This window comes from Trichechus manatus, unplaced genomic scaffold (genome assembly GCF_000243295.1).
Source record: "Trichechus manatus latirostris isolate Lorelei unplaced genomic scaffold, TriManLat1.0 scaffold00134, whole genome shotgun sequence".
NCBI lineage: Eukaryota > Metazoa > Chordata > Mammalia > Sirenia > Trichechidae > Trichechus > Trichechus manatus.
In genome coordinates this window covers 222,381-235,054 of record NW_004444070.1, presented here as the reverse complement: position 1 = coordinate 235,054, position 12,674 = coordinate 222,381, and the positions used below count along the sequence as shown (strand labels likewise).

Sequence of the window (12,674 nt, the reverse complement as noted above, 5' to 3'; positions counted from 1 at the left end):
GATTTTATATTTAAGTCTTTGATCCATTTTGAGTTAGTTTTTGTGCATGGTGTGAGGTTTGGGTCTTGTTTTAGTTTTTTGCAGATGGATATCCAGTTATGCCAGCACCATTTGTTAAAGAGACTGTCTTGTCCCCAGTTAATGGACTTTGGGCCTTTGTCAAATATCAGCTGCTCATAGGTGGATGAATTTATGTCTGGATTCTCAACTCTGTTCCATTGGTCTATGTATCGGTTGTTGTACCAGTACCAGGCTGTTTTGACTACTGTGGCGGTATAATAGGTTCTAAAATCAGGTAGTGTAAGGCCTCCCACTTTGTTCTTCTTGAGTGATGCTTTAGTTATCTGGGGCCTCTTCCCTTTCCATATAAAGTCGGTGATTTGTTTCTCCATCTCATTAAAAAATGCTGGTGGTATCTGGATCGGGATTGCATTGTATCTGTAAATCACTTTGGGTAGAACTGACATTTTCAGAATGTTGAGTCTACCTATCCATGAGCAAGGTCTGTTTTTCCACTTATGCAAGTCTCTTGGTTTCTTGCAATAGTGTCTTGTAGTTTTCTCTGTATGGGTCTTTTATGTCTCTGGTTAGATTTATCCCTAAGTATTTTATCTTCTTGGGGGCTATTGTAAATGGTATTGATTTGGTGATTTCCTCTTTGAGGTTCTGTTTGTGGGTGTAAAGGAATCCACCTGATTTTTGTATGTTTATCTTGTATGCGGAAGCCAATTGCCAGGCCTTCCTTCCGAGGTACTGCCGGGCAGGTTCAACCTGACAACGTTTAGGTTAGTAGTCAAGTGCAAACCATTTGTGCCACCCAGGGACCTCCTTTGGAAACAAGAGGGCTCTTTAGAAAGGAACATCATGTTTGGTAAAGTAGAGGGTCAGCGAAAACCAGGGGAGCCCTCCATGAGATGGACTGATACAATAGCTGAAGCAATGGACTCAAACATACCAATGATCATGAAGATTGTGCAGGACAAGGCAACGTGTCCTTGTGTTACACACAAGGTCGTCATGAGTCAGACAAGTCAACTGCAACAACGACAACAATAGAAGCTTCTGGAGTCACACGCTCAGCTCTGCTCAAACCACTCCGTGCTGGCCCCTTGATGACCTCAAACGCAGGCATCAGGAAGTTTGCCTTCTGCCTCATACAAGGGAGGGCCTGGTTTCCGCAGCTACTGAGCCCCTGCCTGCCTTCTCTGCCAAGGGACCTCTCCCCTTTGATGGCAGGCCCAGCTCACTCCAACAACCACCCTGGAGCTGGAATCCTGCCCTGGCCCCTAGGGAGGCATCCGCGGTTTGCATCGTGGGAGTTCACCTTTTGTGTGCAGGGCAGCTCCTCGGAAGCCACACTCTGCCCACCATAGTCTAGGCTGCCCCAGCACCCTGCCTATGCCCGTGCTGAGCCCCAAGATGAATTCTGAAACACTCTGCTGGATGCCACGGGGGCTTCTTGCCCTGTCAGACCCCAGTCCTTCCCACTGGTGGAGGTGAAGGCAAAGCAGCCTCCTAGGGCAGCAAGCGGGGTGTACTCTTCTCCCAGCCTCCTTCCGGGGCTCCAGGGCTCCTCTGATCTCCATGCTGGTGGTCCATGAGAACTCTGGGTCCCATCCCTCCAAAACCAGGCAAGGAGCCGTCAGACAAGGACACGCTTCTCGCAGTGGGCTTCAGGGACAAGCTCTTCCACACTGCTGGTCGCCTTCCCAAACTCATTCTCCCTCTCCTCCTTAGTAACACAGACCCGAGGTCACACGGAGCAGCAGCACGCTCAGCTAGCCGAACATATTTCCCAGCATCCCTTGCACAAAAGTGTGGCCATGAAACTAAGTTCTGGCCAATAACATGTAAGTGGAATTATTTGTGAAACTCCCAGGGAGACTGCTTAAAGGGAACTGGCTCACGTGGGAAATAAGCCCTTTTTGCATTGCCCCTTTCCACCTTCCTTCTGCTGCCTGGAATGCAGGTGTGATGGCTGGAGCTCCAGCAGCTGTGTTGGACCCATGATACCTTGAGGATGGGAGTCACACAATAGATGATGGAGCAGGAAGAGAGAAGGAGCTTGGGTCCCTGATGTCCATCATAAGAACCCTGGATTGCCTGCCTCTGCACTTCTTTTGCATGAAGGAGAAATAAATCCGTACCTTGTTTGAGTCTAGGAGCCCTGGTAATGCAATGGTTAAGTGCTTGGCTGAGAACTGAAAAGTTGGTGGTTTGAACTTGGTGGTTTAAGCCAGAGAGACCAAAGTTAATGATGACATACATACATAGGGCATGTCTACAATTTTAGAGCAAGAATCTGCCAAGATTGCCCAGTGTATGCTACAGTTCGAATATCATCTATATTTTCTCCACAGGGGAAAAGACCTGGCGATCTGTTCCTGTAAAGATTACAGCCTAGAAACCCTATGAGCAGCTCTATTAAGTCACATACAGTCACTCTGAGATGGAATCGACTTGACGGCACCTAACAACAACAACAACTTGTTTGAGTCACTGTTATTTTATGTAGTTTTTGTGTCCAAAACTAATCCTTGCTGATACATCTGGTCTGCTGGCTTTGGCCTTGGCTATCTTCCCTAGAGAAGGTCCACAACCAGGTACATTCAAGTTCACTACAGATGCATAAGAACCTGGGAGCTAAGGTATAAAAGTAGAAAAACAAGCTCAAAATGAAGTAAGCACGACATGTTAAGCCACAGAGACCAAAGTTAAGGATGACATGCGCACATAGGGCATGTCTACGATTTTGAAGCAAGGATCTGCTAAGATTGCCCAATGTAGTCTATACCTTGAATATCCTCTACATTGCTTTTAAAAGGGAATTCATTTAACAAATGGTGCTGGGACAACTGGATTTCCACATGCAAGAGAAGGAGGCTGAACGCCTTCCTCACACACCATACACAAAAATTAACTCCAAATGGATCACACACTTAAAGGTAAGAGCTAAAACTATACAACTCTTCTAAAAAGATTTAGGAGTAAACCTTCAGGACCTTAGATTTGGCAGTGGATTCTTAGATTAGACCCAAAAGCATGAGCAACAACAGGAAAAAATAGAAAAACTGGACTTCATCAAAATTTAAAACTTTTGTGCTTCAAAGGACACTATCAAGAAAGTGAAAACACAGCCCACGGAATAGGAGAAAATATTTGCAAATCATATATCTGGTAAGGGACTTGTGCCTAGAACTATTACAACTCAATAATAAAAAGACAAATAACTGAATCAAAAAATGGGTAAAGGTTGAGCATTGCACTCTTTTAAAGAACTATCTATGTGGATCAAATTAACAACAGCAATTCAAAAGGTTACGTCGGACACTTAGGGGGTAATGAGTTTATGTTAATGAGGGAGGAACAATTTGGAAAAGGAAGGTGAGAATGGTTGTGCAACTTGAAAAATGTAATCAATGTCGTTGAATTGCACATGTCAAAACTGTTGAACTGGTGTATGTTCTGCCGTGTATATTCTCAACAACAACAAAAAAATAAAATAAATTATTTTTTTTTAATGGGCAAAGGATTTGAATAGACATTTATCCAGAAAAGATATACAAACGGCCAATAACCACATGAAATGATGCACAACATCCTCAGTCATTAACCCGTTGCCGTCAAGTCAATTCCAACTCCTAGCGACCCTATAGGACAGAGTAGAACTGCCCCATAGGGTTTCCAAGGAGCGGCTGGTGGATTTGAACTGCCGACTTTTTGGTTGGCAGCCAAGCTCTTAACCACTGTGCCACCAGGGCTCTGTTAAGGGATAGGTTAATATTGTTGGTATGGGAACATGGAACAGCACACAGGCTATGAATTAAATAACATTGGTAGTACAGGAAGAAGGAAAACATCTTATGACATTCAAAATTCATTGCTGTAAAATCCCCTCGTTTGCAAGCTGTCGTTAATCTAATTCCCGGCTGGCCTGGCTTTTCCCTTTTCCCTCCTGTCTTGGTCATCTAGTGCTGCTCTAACAGAAATACCACAAGTGGATGGCTTTAACAAAGAAAAATTTATTCTCTCACAGTCTGGTAGGCTAGAAGTCCAAATTCAGGGCATCAGCTCCAGGGGAAGGCTTTTTATCTCTGTCGGCCTTCTCGCTCTGCTCCCGGCACTGCTTTCTTGATGGTATGAGGTCCCCAACTCTCTGCTTGTTTCCCTTTCCTTTTATCTCTTGAGAGCTAAAAGATGGTGCAGGCCACACCCCAGGGAAACTTCCTTTACATTGGATCAGGTATGTGACCTGGGTAAGGGTGGCGTTACAATCCTACCCTAATCGTCTTTAACGTAAAATTACAATCACTAAATAGAGGACAACCACACAACACTGGGAATCGTGGCCTAGCCAAATTGATACACACATTTTTGGGGGGACACAATTCAATCCATGACACCTCCTGATGAAGACATATATGCTGAGTAAATTAATTGTTAGCACAGATCATCCTTCTCAAGCACCTTAAACCAGGGTGGCATACCTAATATTTGCAGGCAAACATTAAGTGGGTGCTTTCTCACACAGAGTGGCTAGGTGGGTTCGAATCACCGACCTTTAGGTTAGCAGCTGAGCTCTTTAATCATTGCACCACCTGGGCTCCTCCTGGGTTTCTTTTTGGCGTGAAAAAGTGTTTTAAATTGAGGTAACGGTGATGTTTTCACAATTCTGTGACTATACTAAAAAACATTAAATTGTACACTTTTTAATGTGTGAACTTTATAAAACCAAGGGGCTATCTGATTCGAGGGCAGCACAACCTTGGTGATGAAACAGATATTTCCTGCACCTAGACCCAGGAGACCTGGGCACTCGCCCTGCTCCACCCCGTGCCAGCTTCTCCTTGTCACTGAACTTCCCTGCATTTCCATTTCCTCCATAGGCATGAACATCACAACCACAACAGCGGCTCCCATTCATTCTGAGCCTGCCGTGTGTCAGGCACTGTGCTGGTGTGTTTCCAGGTACTGTCATGCCTATGGGGTCCTTATACGTTCCTAGGAGTCCTTGGGTGGTGCAAACGGTTAATGTACTCAGTTACTAACTGAAAGGTCAGAAGTTTAAGTCCACCTACAGGTGCCTTGGAAGAAAGGCCTGGTGACCTATTTCTGAAAAATCAGCCATTGAAAATTCTATGGAGCATAGCTCTACTCTGACACAAATGGGGCCACCACAAGCTGGAGTCAACTCAACGGCAACTAGTTTTTAGGAGTCTCTGTATGAGTGGTGCAAATGGTTAACACACTTGTCTGCTGACCGAACGAAAGGTTGGAGGTCCGAGTCCATCCAGAGGTGCCTCAGAAGAAAGGCCTGGTGATCTACTGCTGAAAAATCAGCTATTGAAAACCCTTCGGAGTGCAGTTCTACTCTGACGCACATGGGATCGCCATGAGTCGGAATTGACTTGATGGCAACTGGTTTTACATGTTCCTAGGTGCAGCAGCAAGGAACCCTGGTGGCGCAGTGGTTAAGCACTCATCTGCTAACCAAAAGGTCAGCAGTTGGAACCCATCAGCCACTGCAAAGGAGAAAGATGTGGCAGTTTGCTTCCATAAAGATTTTCAGCCTCGGAAACTCTGTGGGGCCAGTTCTACTGTCTTACAGCGTCGCTGTGAGTCAGAATTGACTGGACAGCACTAGGTTTGGTTTTACTTTAGGGGCAAGGGCCAGCGAACCGGTTCTGATCAGCAATACTGCAAAATGGTTTGGAATGCTCCATGGTACGACCAGACTTTTCTCAGAAAATAACACAAAGGCAGAAGTCCCGGCCCGTTTCCTGGGCGCATACCTCAGTCCCGCGGATCTCCGTATCACCAGATAGGCGTCGACCGCGTAGCAAAAGAGCCACCAGAAGCAGGCGCTGTACAACAGCTGGATCCACATCTGCAACCGGGAAGAGCCAGGGATCAAAGCTTCCGCAAACAGGCACCAGATTCCCAGCCCATCCGTGAAACGAACTCGCAGAGCCCGGCTTCCTGTGACATCAGGCGGGCAGCACATGAAAGCATCATCTGTGAAACCGAAGGATGGCGGCCAGCCTGGGGTGTGCGTGTGCGTGTGTGTGTGTGTGTCTGTGTGTGTGTGTGTGTGTGTGTGTGTGTGTGTGTGCGCGCGCGCGCGCGCCCGCGCTTTCCCCGTCTGCTCCGCTGACCTGGACTAATGAGCTCCTCCTTCCCCTGCACTGGTGGGCACGGTAGATGCAGTTCTAAGACTTGCCCCTTAAACTGCCGGGAGGGCTCCCGGGCTCTTTGAAGCAGCGGCCTTTTTTCTCAGAACTAATGAATGCAGACAGGGAAGATAAGGAGACCTTTCAAGTGAAGGGGAAGGAAAGGGCTCCGCGGGCTCGAAGCAGCACGAGACCGATACGCCTGCTATTGTGGGCTTGGGCAGATGTTTCCTCGGGCTGCCAGGAGAAAGCCGAGGAGGGGAGTGAATGGGAGAAGAGGACGATTCTGCCCAGGGCACTTTCAGATGGTTTACGTGAGCGCTGACTCGCCGGCCAGAGCGCTACGTGTATTTCATTAGGCAAAATATAGCCGATATAACAATAACTTTGATTTTGTTTCAATCGTGCCTCTACGTAAGGTAGGGGTGTATGTCGGGGCAGAGGGGAAATAACAGGAGCCAAAAAGACAAAACAAAAACGATTGCCACAACCGGACTCGTGGCGCCTCATGGGTGTCAGTGCAGAACTGTGCTCCAAAGGGTTTTCAATGGCTGAGTTTTGGGAAGGAAGTAGATTGCCAGGCCTTTCTTCCGATGCACCTTTTGGTGGACTCTAAACACCAAGTTTTCGGCTAGCAGCTGATTGCATTAACCATTTGTACCATCCAGGGTGTCCAACACAGGAGCCCAAAACCCCACTGCCATGGAGTGGATTCCAGCCACCCTACAGGACAGAGCAGAACTACATCTTTCTCTGGTGGAGCAGCTGGTGAGTTCAAACCGCTGACCTTTCGGTTAGCAGCCAAGCACTTAACCACTGCCACCAGTGGTCCTCAGTCGTGAGCACGCACGGAATGCCCGAGCCTACCCCACAGTTTCTGGTCAGGAGGTCTGCAGTGGGGCCTGAGAATGTGCACCTCCAATAAGTTCCCAGGGATGCTGATGCTGCCGTCCACGGGCAATGCAGCTTCTGCACGTTTGGGGACCCAGCTTAAGGACCTCGGCCCAACAGGAGCACCGGTAGGGAAGAAAGGGCAAACCAAAGGTGTCCTGGGGGGGGGGGCGGAGACGAGGCACTTACTCCCGGATGCAAGAACCAGGGGGCACCAACGCACAGGGTGACACTGTCAGAGGGGGTGACTCCACATGGTCCAGACATACGTCCAAGACCAAACTATACAGAACTTCAGCTGCTGAGAAAGCCCATGCCCGCTTCAGCCACGTTTCGGCGCTACTCTCTGCAGCCGCTGCCGGGTGGGTCACCCGTCTCCCCCCAGCCCACCTGTCAGCCTGCCCTGCAGCCTGCAAGGGAGTGCTGCGGGAGAGGACGCGGCCCCCTCGGTGTCTCATTGTCCTTGTCGCTATCAACACCCATTCATCTTGCAGTTGGGGGTGGGGGGTGCAATTTAGAGACTGCCCCTGGGCGCTCAGCTGCCCACACTTCACCTCTGGGGCCAAGGAGGAAGGCACCTACCGCACTCCCCACGCAGAAAACAGCAGGCCAAATGTCTGTTCCATTCACTTCTGAGACGTTTTCAACGAAATCTGGGAATCCTAACCACACCGCAGACCGGACCGCAATACCTAGGGGAGAGTGGGATGAGACTTTGTGTCTGATTCTACTGCACCTCTGCTATGAATTGAGTTGTGTCCCCCCAAAATGTGTGCTGTCAATCCTAACCCCCTGTCCCTGAGGTTCCAATCCTATTTGGGACTGGGTTTTGTTTATGTTAATGAAGCCATGTCGGCATAGGGTGTGTCTTAAATCAGTCCCTTTTGAGATATAAACACAGCAGACTGAGCAAGCAGGCAAGCCGGGAGAGGCGGGCAGATAGACCCCACGCCACCTGAACATCACAAGCAGCCAAGAGACAGAGGCTGAGGAGACAAGGCCCTTCCCCCAGAGCCAACAGACACAGCACCTTCCTCTAGAGCCAGCGCCCTCATGTTGGACTTCTAGCCTCCAACACTGTGACAAAAAATGCATTTCTATTCATTAAAGCCACCCAAAGGAGCCCTGCCGGCGCAGTGGTTAAGTGTTCAGCTGCTAATCAGCTGAAATGCAGGCGGTTCGAACCCACCAGCTCTTCCACGGGAGAAAGATGCAGTAGTCTGTCTCCAGAAAGACTTACCGCCTTGGAAACCCTATGGGGCAGATCTATTCTGTCGTATAGGGTCTCTATGAGTCGGAATCCACTTGACAGTAACGGGTTTGGTTTTTTTGGTTTGTTTGCTTAAAGCCACCCACTTGTGGTGTTTCTGTTATAGCAGCACTAGATAACTAAGGCAAAGTCTAAAGCTGACTTCTTGCTGTGAAAAAATAGATGGTAGATAGATAGGGAGGGAGGGAGAAAGGATATAAACACATATATGGTGTGTACAGACACAAAGAAGATTCTGAGTTATTCAGAAAATAACTATTATGGTGGTAAAGCAATTCCAGGCACTTCCAGTTCAACTTAAACCACTGCCGTTAGCCACAAAGCCTGTCCATAATTCATTTGTTTACTTGGCATTAAAAAGCCACAGTGTGAGTAACAATCTGTATTTCTAAGCTGTGTTTTTAATTTCCATGTTAATTATTCCCCACACACAAAAAAAGATTACTCTAAAAACACAATTCTGAAGTTTAAAATACAGTTCCTTCATTCTATAAGAAAATACATTTAAGATTTTCACCAATCAGCTCTCCATAATTCATTTTTGTCACGTATTATTTGTGAATTTTCCCTGTTATTAGACCCAAATACCAAACTCTCCTCAAAACAGTACACACCCTCATGGTCTGTATTACTGTTTTTTTTAGATAATGTACTTGTGATACATACATACAATGGAATACTACACAACGATAAAGAACAACGATGAATCTGTGAAGCATCTCATAACAGGGATGAATCTGGAGGACATTATGCTGAGTGAAATAAGTCAGTCCCCAAAGGACAAATACTGTATGAAACTACTATTATAAGAAGTCAAGAAAAGGTTTACACACAGAAAGAAATATTCTCTGATGGCTACCAGGGATGGGACGGGGAGGGAGGGCAAATCACTAACTAGAAAATAGACATGTTAACTTTGGTGAAGGGAACGACAATACACAATATGGAGGAAGTCAGCACAACACAACCAAGGCAAGGGAAGACACTGAGAGAGGTATGCAACAATAACAGTAAATACTATAACATACACGATCCTGCAACAACAGTAATAACCAATAGTAATTTATGAGTGGATACATAGGTAGATATGTATGCAGAACAGGTGGGGGAGAGCGTATGGGAGTACACCCACGTGCATATACAGGTTTACTCTGGACACTTCTACATGCATATTTGTATGTGCTGCACGTATATTCATATATACAATGGAGCACACGGGGGACACAGCCATGGAAACTTCCTAGACACAACCCAACGCCTCTCAGGACTGAGTTACTGGGCTTGAAGGCTAGGGATCATAGTCTCGGGACATCTAGGTCAGTCGGAATAACATAGTTCATAGTGTTCTACATTCTACTTCAGTGAGTAGCGACTGGGGTCTTAAAAGCTTGTGAGTGGCCATCTAAGATACAACTACTGGTCTCTTTCTGTCTGGGGTAAAGGAGAATGAAGAAAACTAAAGTCTCGAGGAAGCAAGAAATCTAAAGGACTTCTTGTGGTCGGAGTAGAACTATTCCATAGGGTGTTCAAGGCTGGGGCCTTTCAGAAGCAGATCACCAGGCCTTTCTTCCGAGGCGCCTCTCTGGGTGGGTTCAAACCACCAAACTTTTGGTTAGTAGTGAGCACTTAACCATTTGCACCACCCTGGGGCTCCTACGAGGTAGGAAAGCTTTCTTATTTCATATGTCTCAGTAAGTCCCAACCCACTGGCCGCGTGCCTTTACACAAGCACCCAGCGAGTCCCAACCGGCAGGCCACGCGCCCTTACCCAGGCAGCCGAGCACGTCGCAGGCGGCGGCAGCGCGCAGGATGCGGGACGAAGCCTGCGGGAAGGAGGCCAGGTGGGGTGCCGGGGCCGCGGGGCGCGCGGGCCGGCGCGGGGGCAGCAGCTGCAGGAGGCCGAGCCCCAGGCGGAGCGCGCAGCTACCCAGGCAGAGCGCGTGGAACGCCCGCGGCTGGAAGCTCAGCACCAGCTGCGTGGCCGCATCCCGCGTGGGGCAGCAGAAGGTGGCCAGGCGCGGGGAGGCCATGGGCCGCTGGAGGACGCGGCGCCGCGGTTTGGGTCTGCCGGCACCTCGCCGGGCGGCCTCGGTCATGTGCTGGCCGGCAGGGCAGGAGGCATCATGTGCCCGCCGACTGCCACCACCACCCCCCGCCCCCTCAAGAAAGGGCGCCAGGGACGGAGGGGCGGGGGGCGGGTGGAGATTGCTGCTCCCCCGTGGAGGGGGGAGGAGGAGGTGGGGAACGGAATGGAAGAAAGGAAGGTCAGGGCAGGCAAGCTTCCTCACTGTGCACTAAGCCTTCTTTGTGATTTCATTCCTTAAGCTCTGTGGCCTCAGACCTGCCATTTCGTCCTAACTGGTCTTGCTAGCAGAACATGCCGGAGGTGCCAGATCTTTCCTGTTTCGAAGCGGACAGCCCTCATTTTGATGCCTTTCGGGCACCAGAACACAGTTCATAAACTATGACTGTTTCTAGGGACCCATCCGTCCGATGCAGCTGACGTTAAAATGTTGTTGTTTGGTGCGCTGGAGTGGATTCCGACTCATAGCGACCCCATGTGACAGGACATAACTTCCCCATAGGGTTTCCTAGGCTGTAATTTTTACAGGGGCAGATCACCAGGCCTTTATCCTGCAGAACTGCTGGGTGGGTTCCAACTGCTGATCTTTCAATTAATTCAGCCGCAGAGCAGACCGCCTTCAGCCACTCGCCCAGTGAAATGTCCTCTCTGCAGGCTTTTGCGATCAAGGAAAGCTAAGGGTTTACCGTTGCTTTCACAGTAAACACTATAATGCACTTAAATGCAATCCCCCGCCAGCAGCGCATCTAGATTTCTACCAATTGCTTTGCAATTTAAGTTAGGTCGAGTTCCAGCTCAGCTCCTATTCCTTCTCGCCCTCAGGGCCACAGGGCTGGGCTTCCTGCTGGGGGCCCCCACGGAAGACAGAGGTGAAGCAGAGCCTGGCCTGGCTTGTGTATAAACGCAGACTGTTCACACTACAGCTGCCTTGTTGAAGTCGGAGCACACGAGCATTTTAAAAATGTGCAATAGCTCTTCTGTAGTAAGAATAGAAAACATAAATGTCAATTTGTCAGCCCTTTTGAAAGCATGGACCCTAATATCTATTTTGACCATTGAAATCTCCTGTCTTCTAACCTCTGGTAAGCAGAGTTTGCTCCTGGAGGTAAATGTATCGAATGTGCTTTAAAACATAAAAGTGAAAAAGGAGTGTCTGTACATTTGCCCTGGAGCCCTGATAGCACAGTGGTTAAGAGCTCAGCTGCTAACCAAAAGGTCGGCAGTTCAAATCCACCACCCGCTCCTTGGAAACCCTATGGTGCAGTTCTACTCTGTGCTATAGGGTCGCTGAGTTGGAACTGACTTGACAATAATGGTTTTGGTTTGTTTCTGTTGTTTGTGCCTTTGCTCTGTAGGAGTCCCTGGGTGGTGCAAATGGTTAAGGTGCTCGACTGCTACCCTAAAGGTTGAAGGGTGGAGCCCACCCCTAGGTGCCTTGGAAGAAAGACCTGGCGATCTGCTTCCAAAAAATCAACCACTGAAAACCCTACAGAGCACAGTTCTACTCTGACACACATGGGGTCTCCACGAGTTGGAGTCGACTCGGTGGCAACTGGTTTTGCTTTGTTTTGTTGGTACGTTTGCACTAACACCCAAGGGTTTGGATGGCTGATCCAGGCAAAAGTCTCACTACATTTCAACCTCTGTCTTACGCCTACGCCCACACCCCACCTCTGCTTTCCGTGTGCAAACCTGCAGGCATGGCGAGGGGTGGGGGGTGGGCTCCAGCTGACCCCAGATGCTGAAGGGTAAGTTGAAGCTTGCAAGGGGCTCAGTCATTACCTTGGGGGAGGGAACTGTTATGAATGCAGATTTCTGGGCCCATCCTGCAAATACAAGCTGCAGAGCAGACTTGGGGAAGCACAAATAGAAGACTCTGTCTTCAATTCTGTCATCAGATTAAGAAAGGGCTTGAGATTAATTTGAGAAATAAAACTGAGATGGCAGAAACTTTCTCTTGAAATAGAGCAAGAAGTACAAGGGAGAAGTAGACGAGAATAATGCAAATACACACACACACACACACGCACGCACGCACACAGATTCGGGAGGTGGAAACATCTGGAAGTACCATAGATGCTAGAAATGCAATGATGGCCCTGCTGAACTGTAACTAGCTGGACATGCACTTTGAGATATTTGAACAGTAACACAGAGGACTTTGAAGTACACAGAGTTCATTTCTGGATTCACCTTTGCTCCTTCCTTCCCTCCCTCCCTGTTTTGCACCTGCACAAACCAGCTGCCTTTGAGTCCATTC

At 48.5% G+C, this 12,674-nt stretch overlaps 1 protein-coding gene across 1 annotated transcript in view; it reads right to left on the bottom strand.

Annotated features, from left to right (window-relative positions):
• Positions 1 to 10,376, bottom strand: part of GPR143 (G protein-coupled receptor 143) — a 37,340-nt gene extending 26,964 nt beyond the window's left edge. Inside the window, exons 1-3 of the mRNA XM_004385192.2 lie at positions 10,100 to 10,376; positions 7,644 to 7,753; positions 5,793 to 5,887 (exon numbers count right to left, since the gene is read on the bottom strand). Coding sequence (XP_004385249.2) covers positions 5,793 to 5,887; positions 7,644 to 7,753; positions 10,100 to 10,361 — 467 coding nt within the window. The 5' untranslated portion in view covers positions 10,362 to 10,376. The remainder of the gene's footprint in view (positions 1 to 5,792; positions 5,888 to 7,643; positions 7,754 to 10,099) is intronic.
• Between the last annotated feature and the right edge of the window lie 2,298 nt (positions 10,377 to 12,674).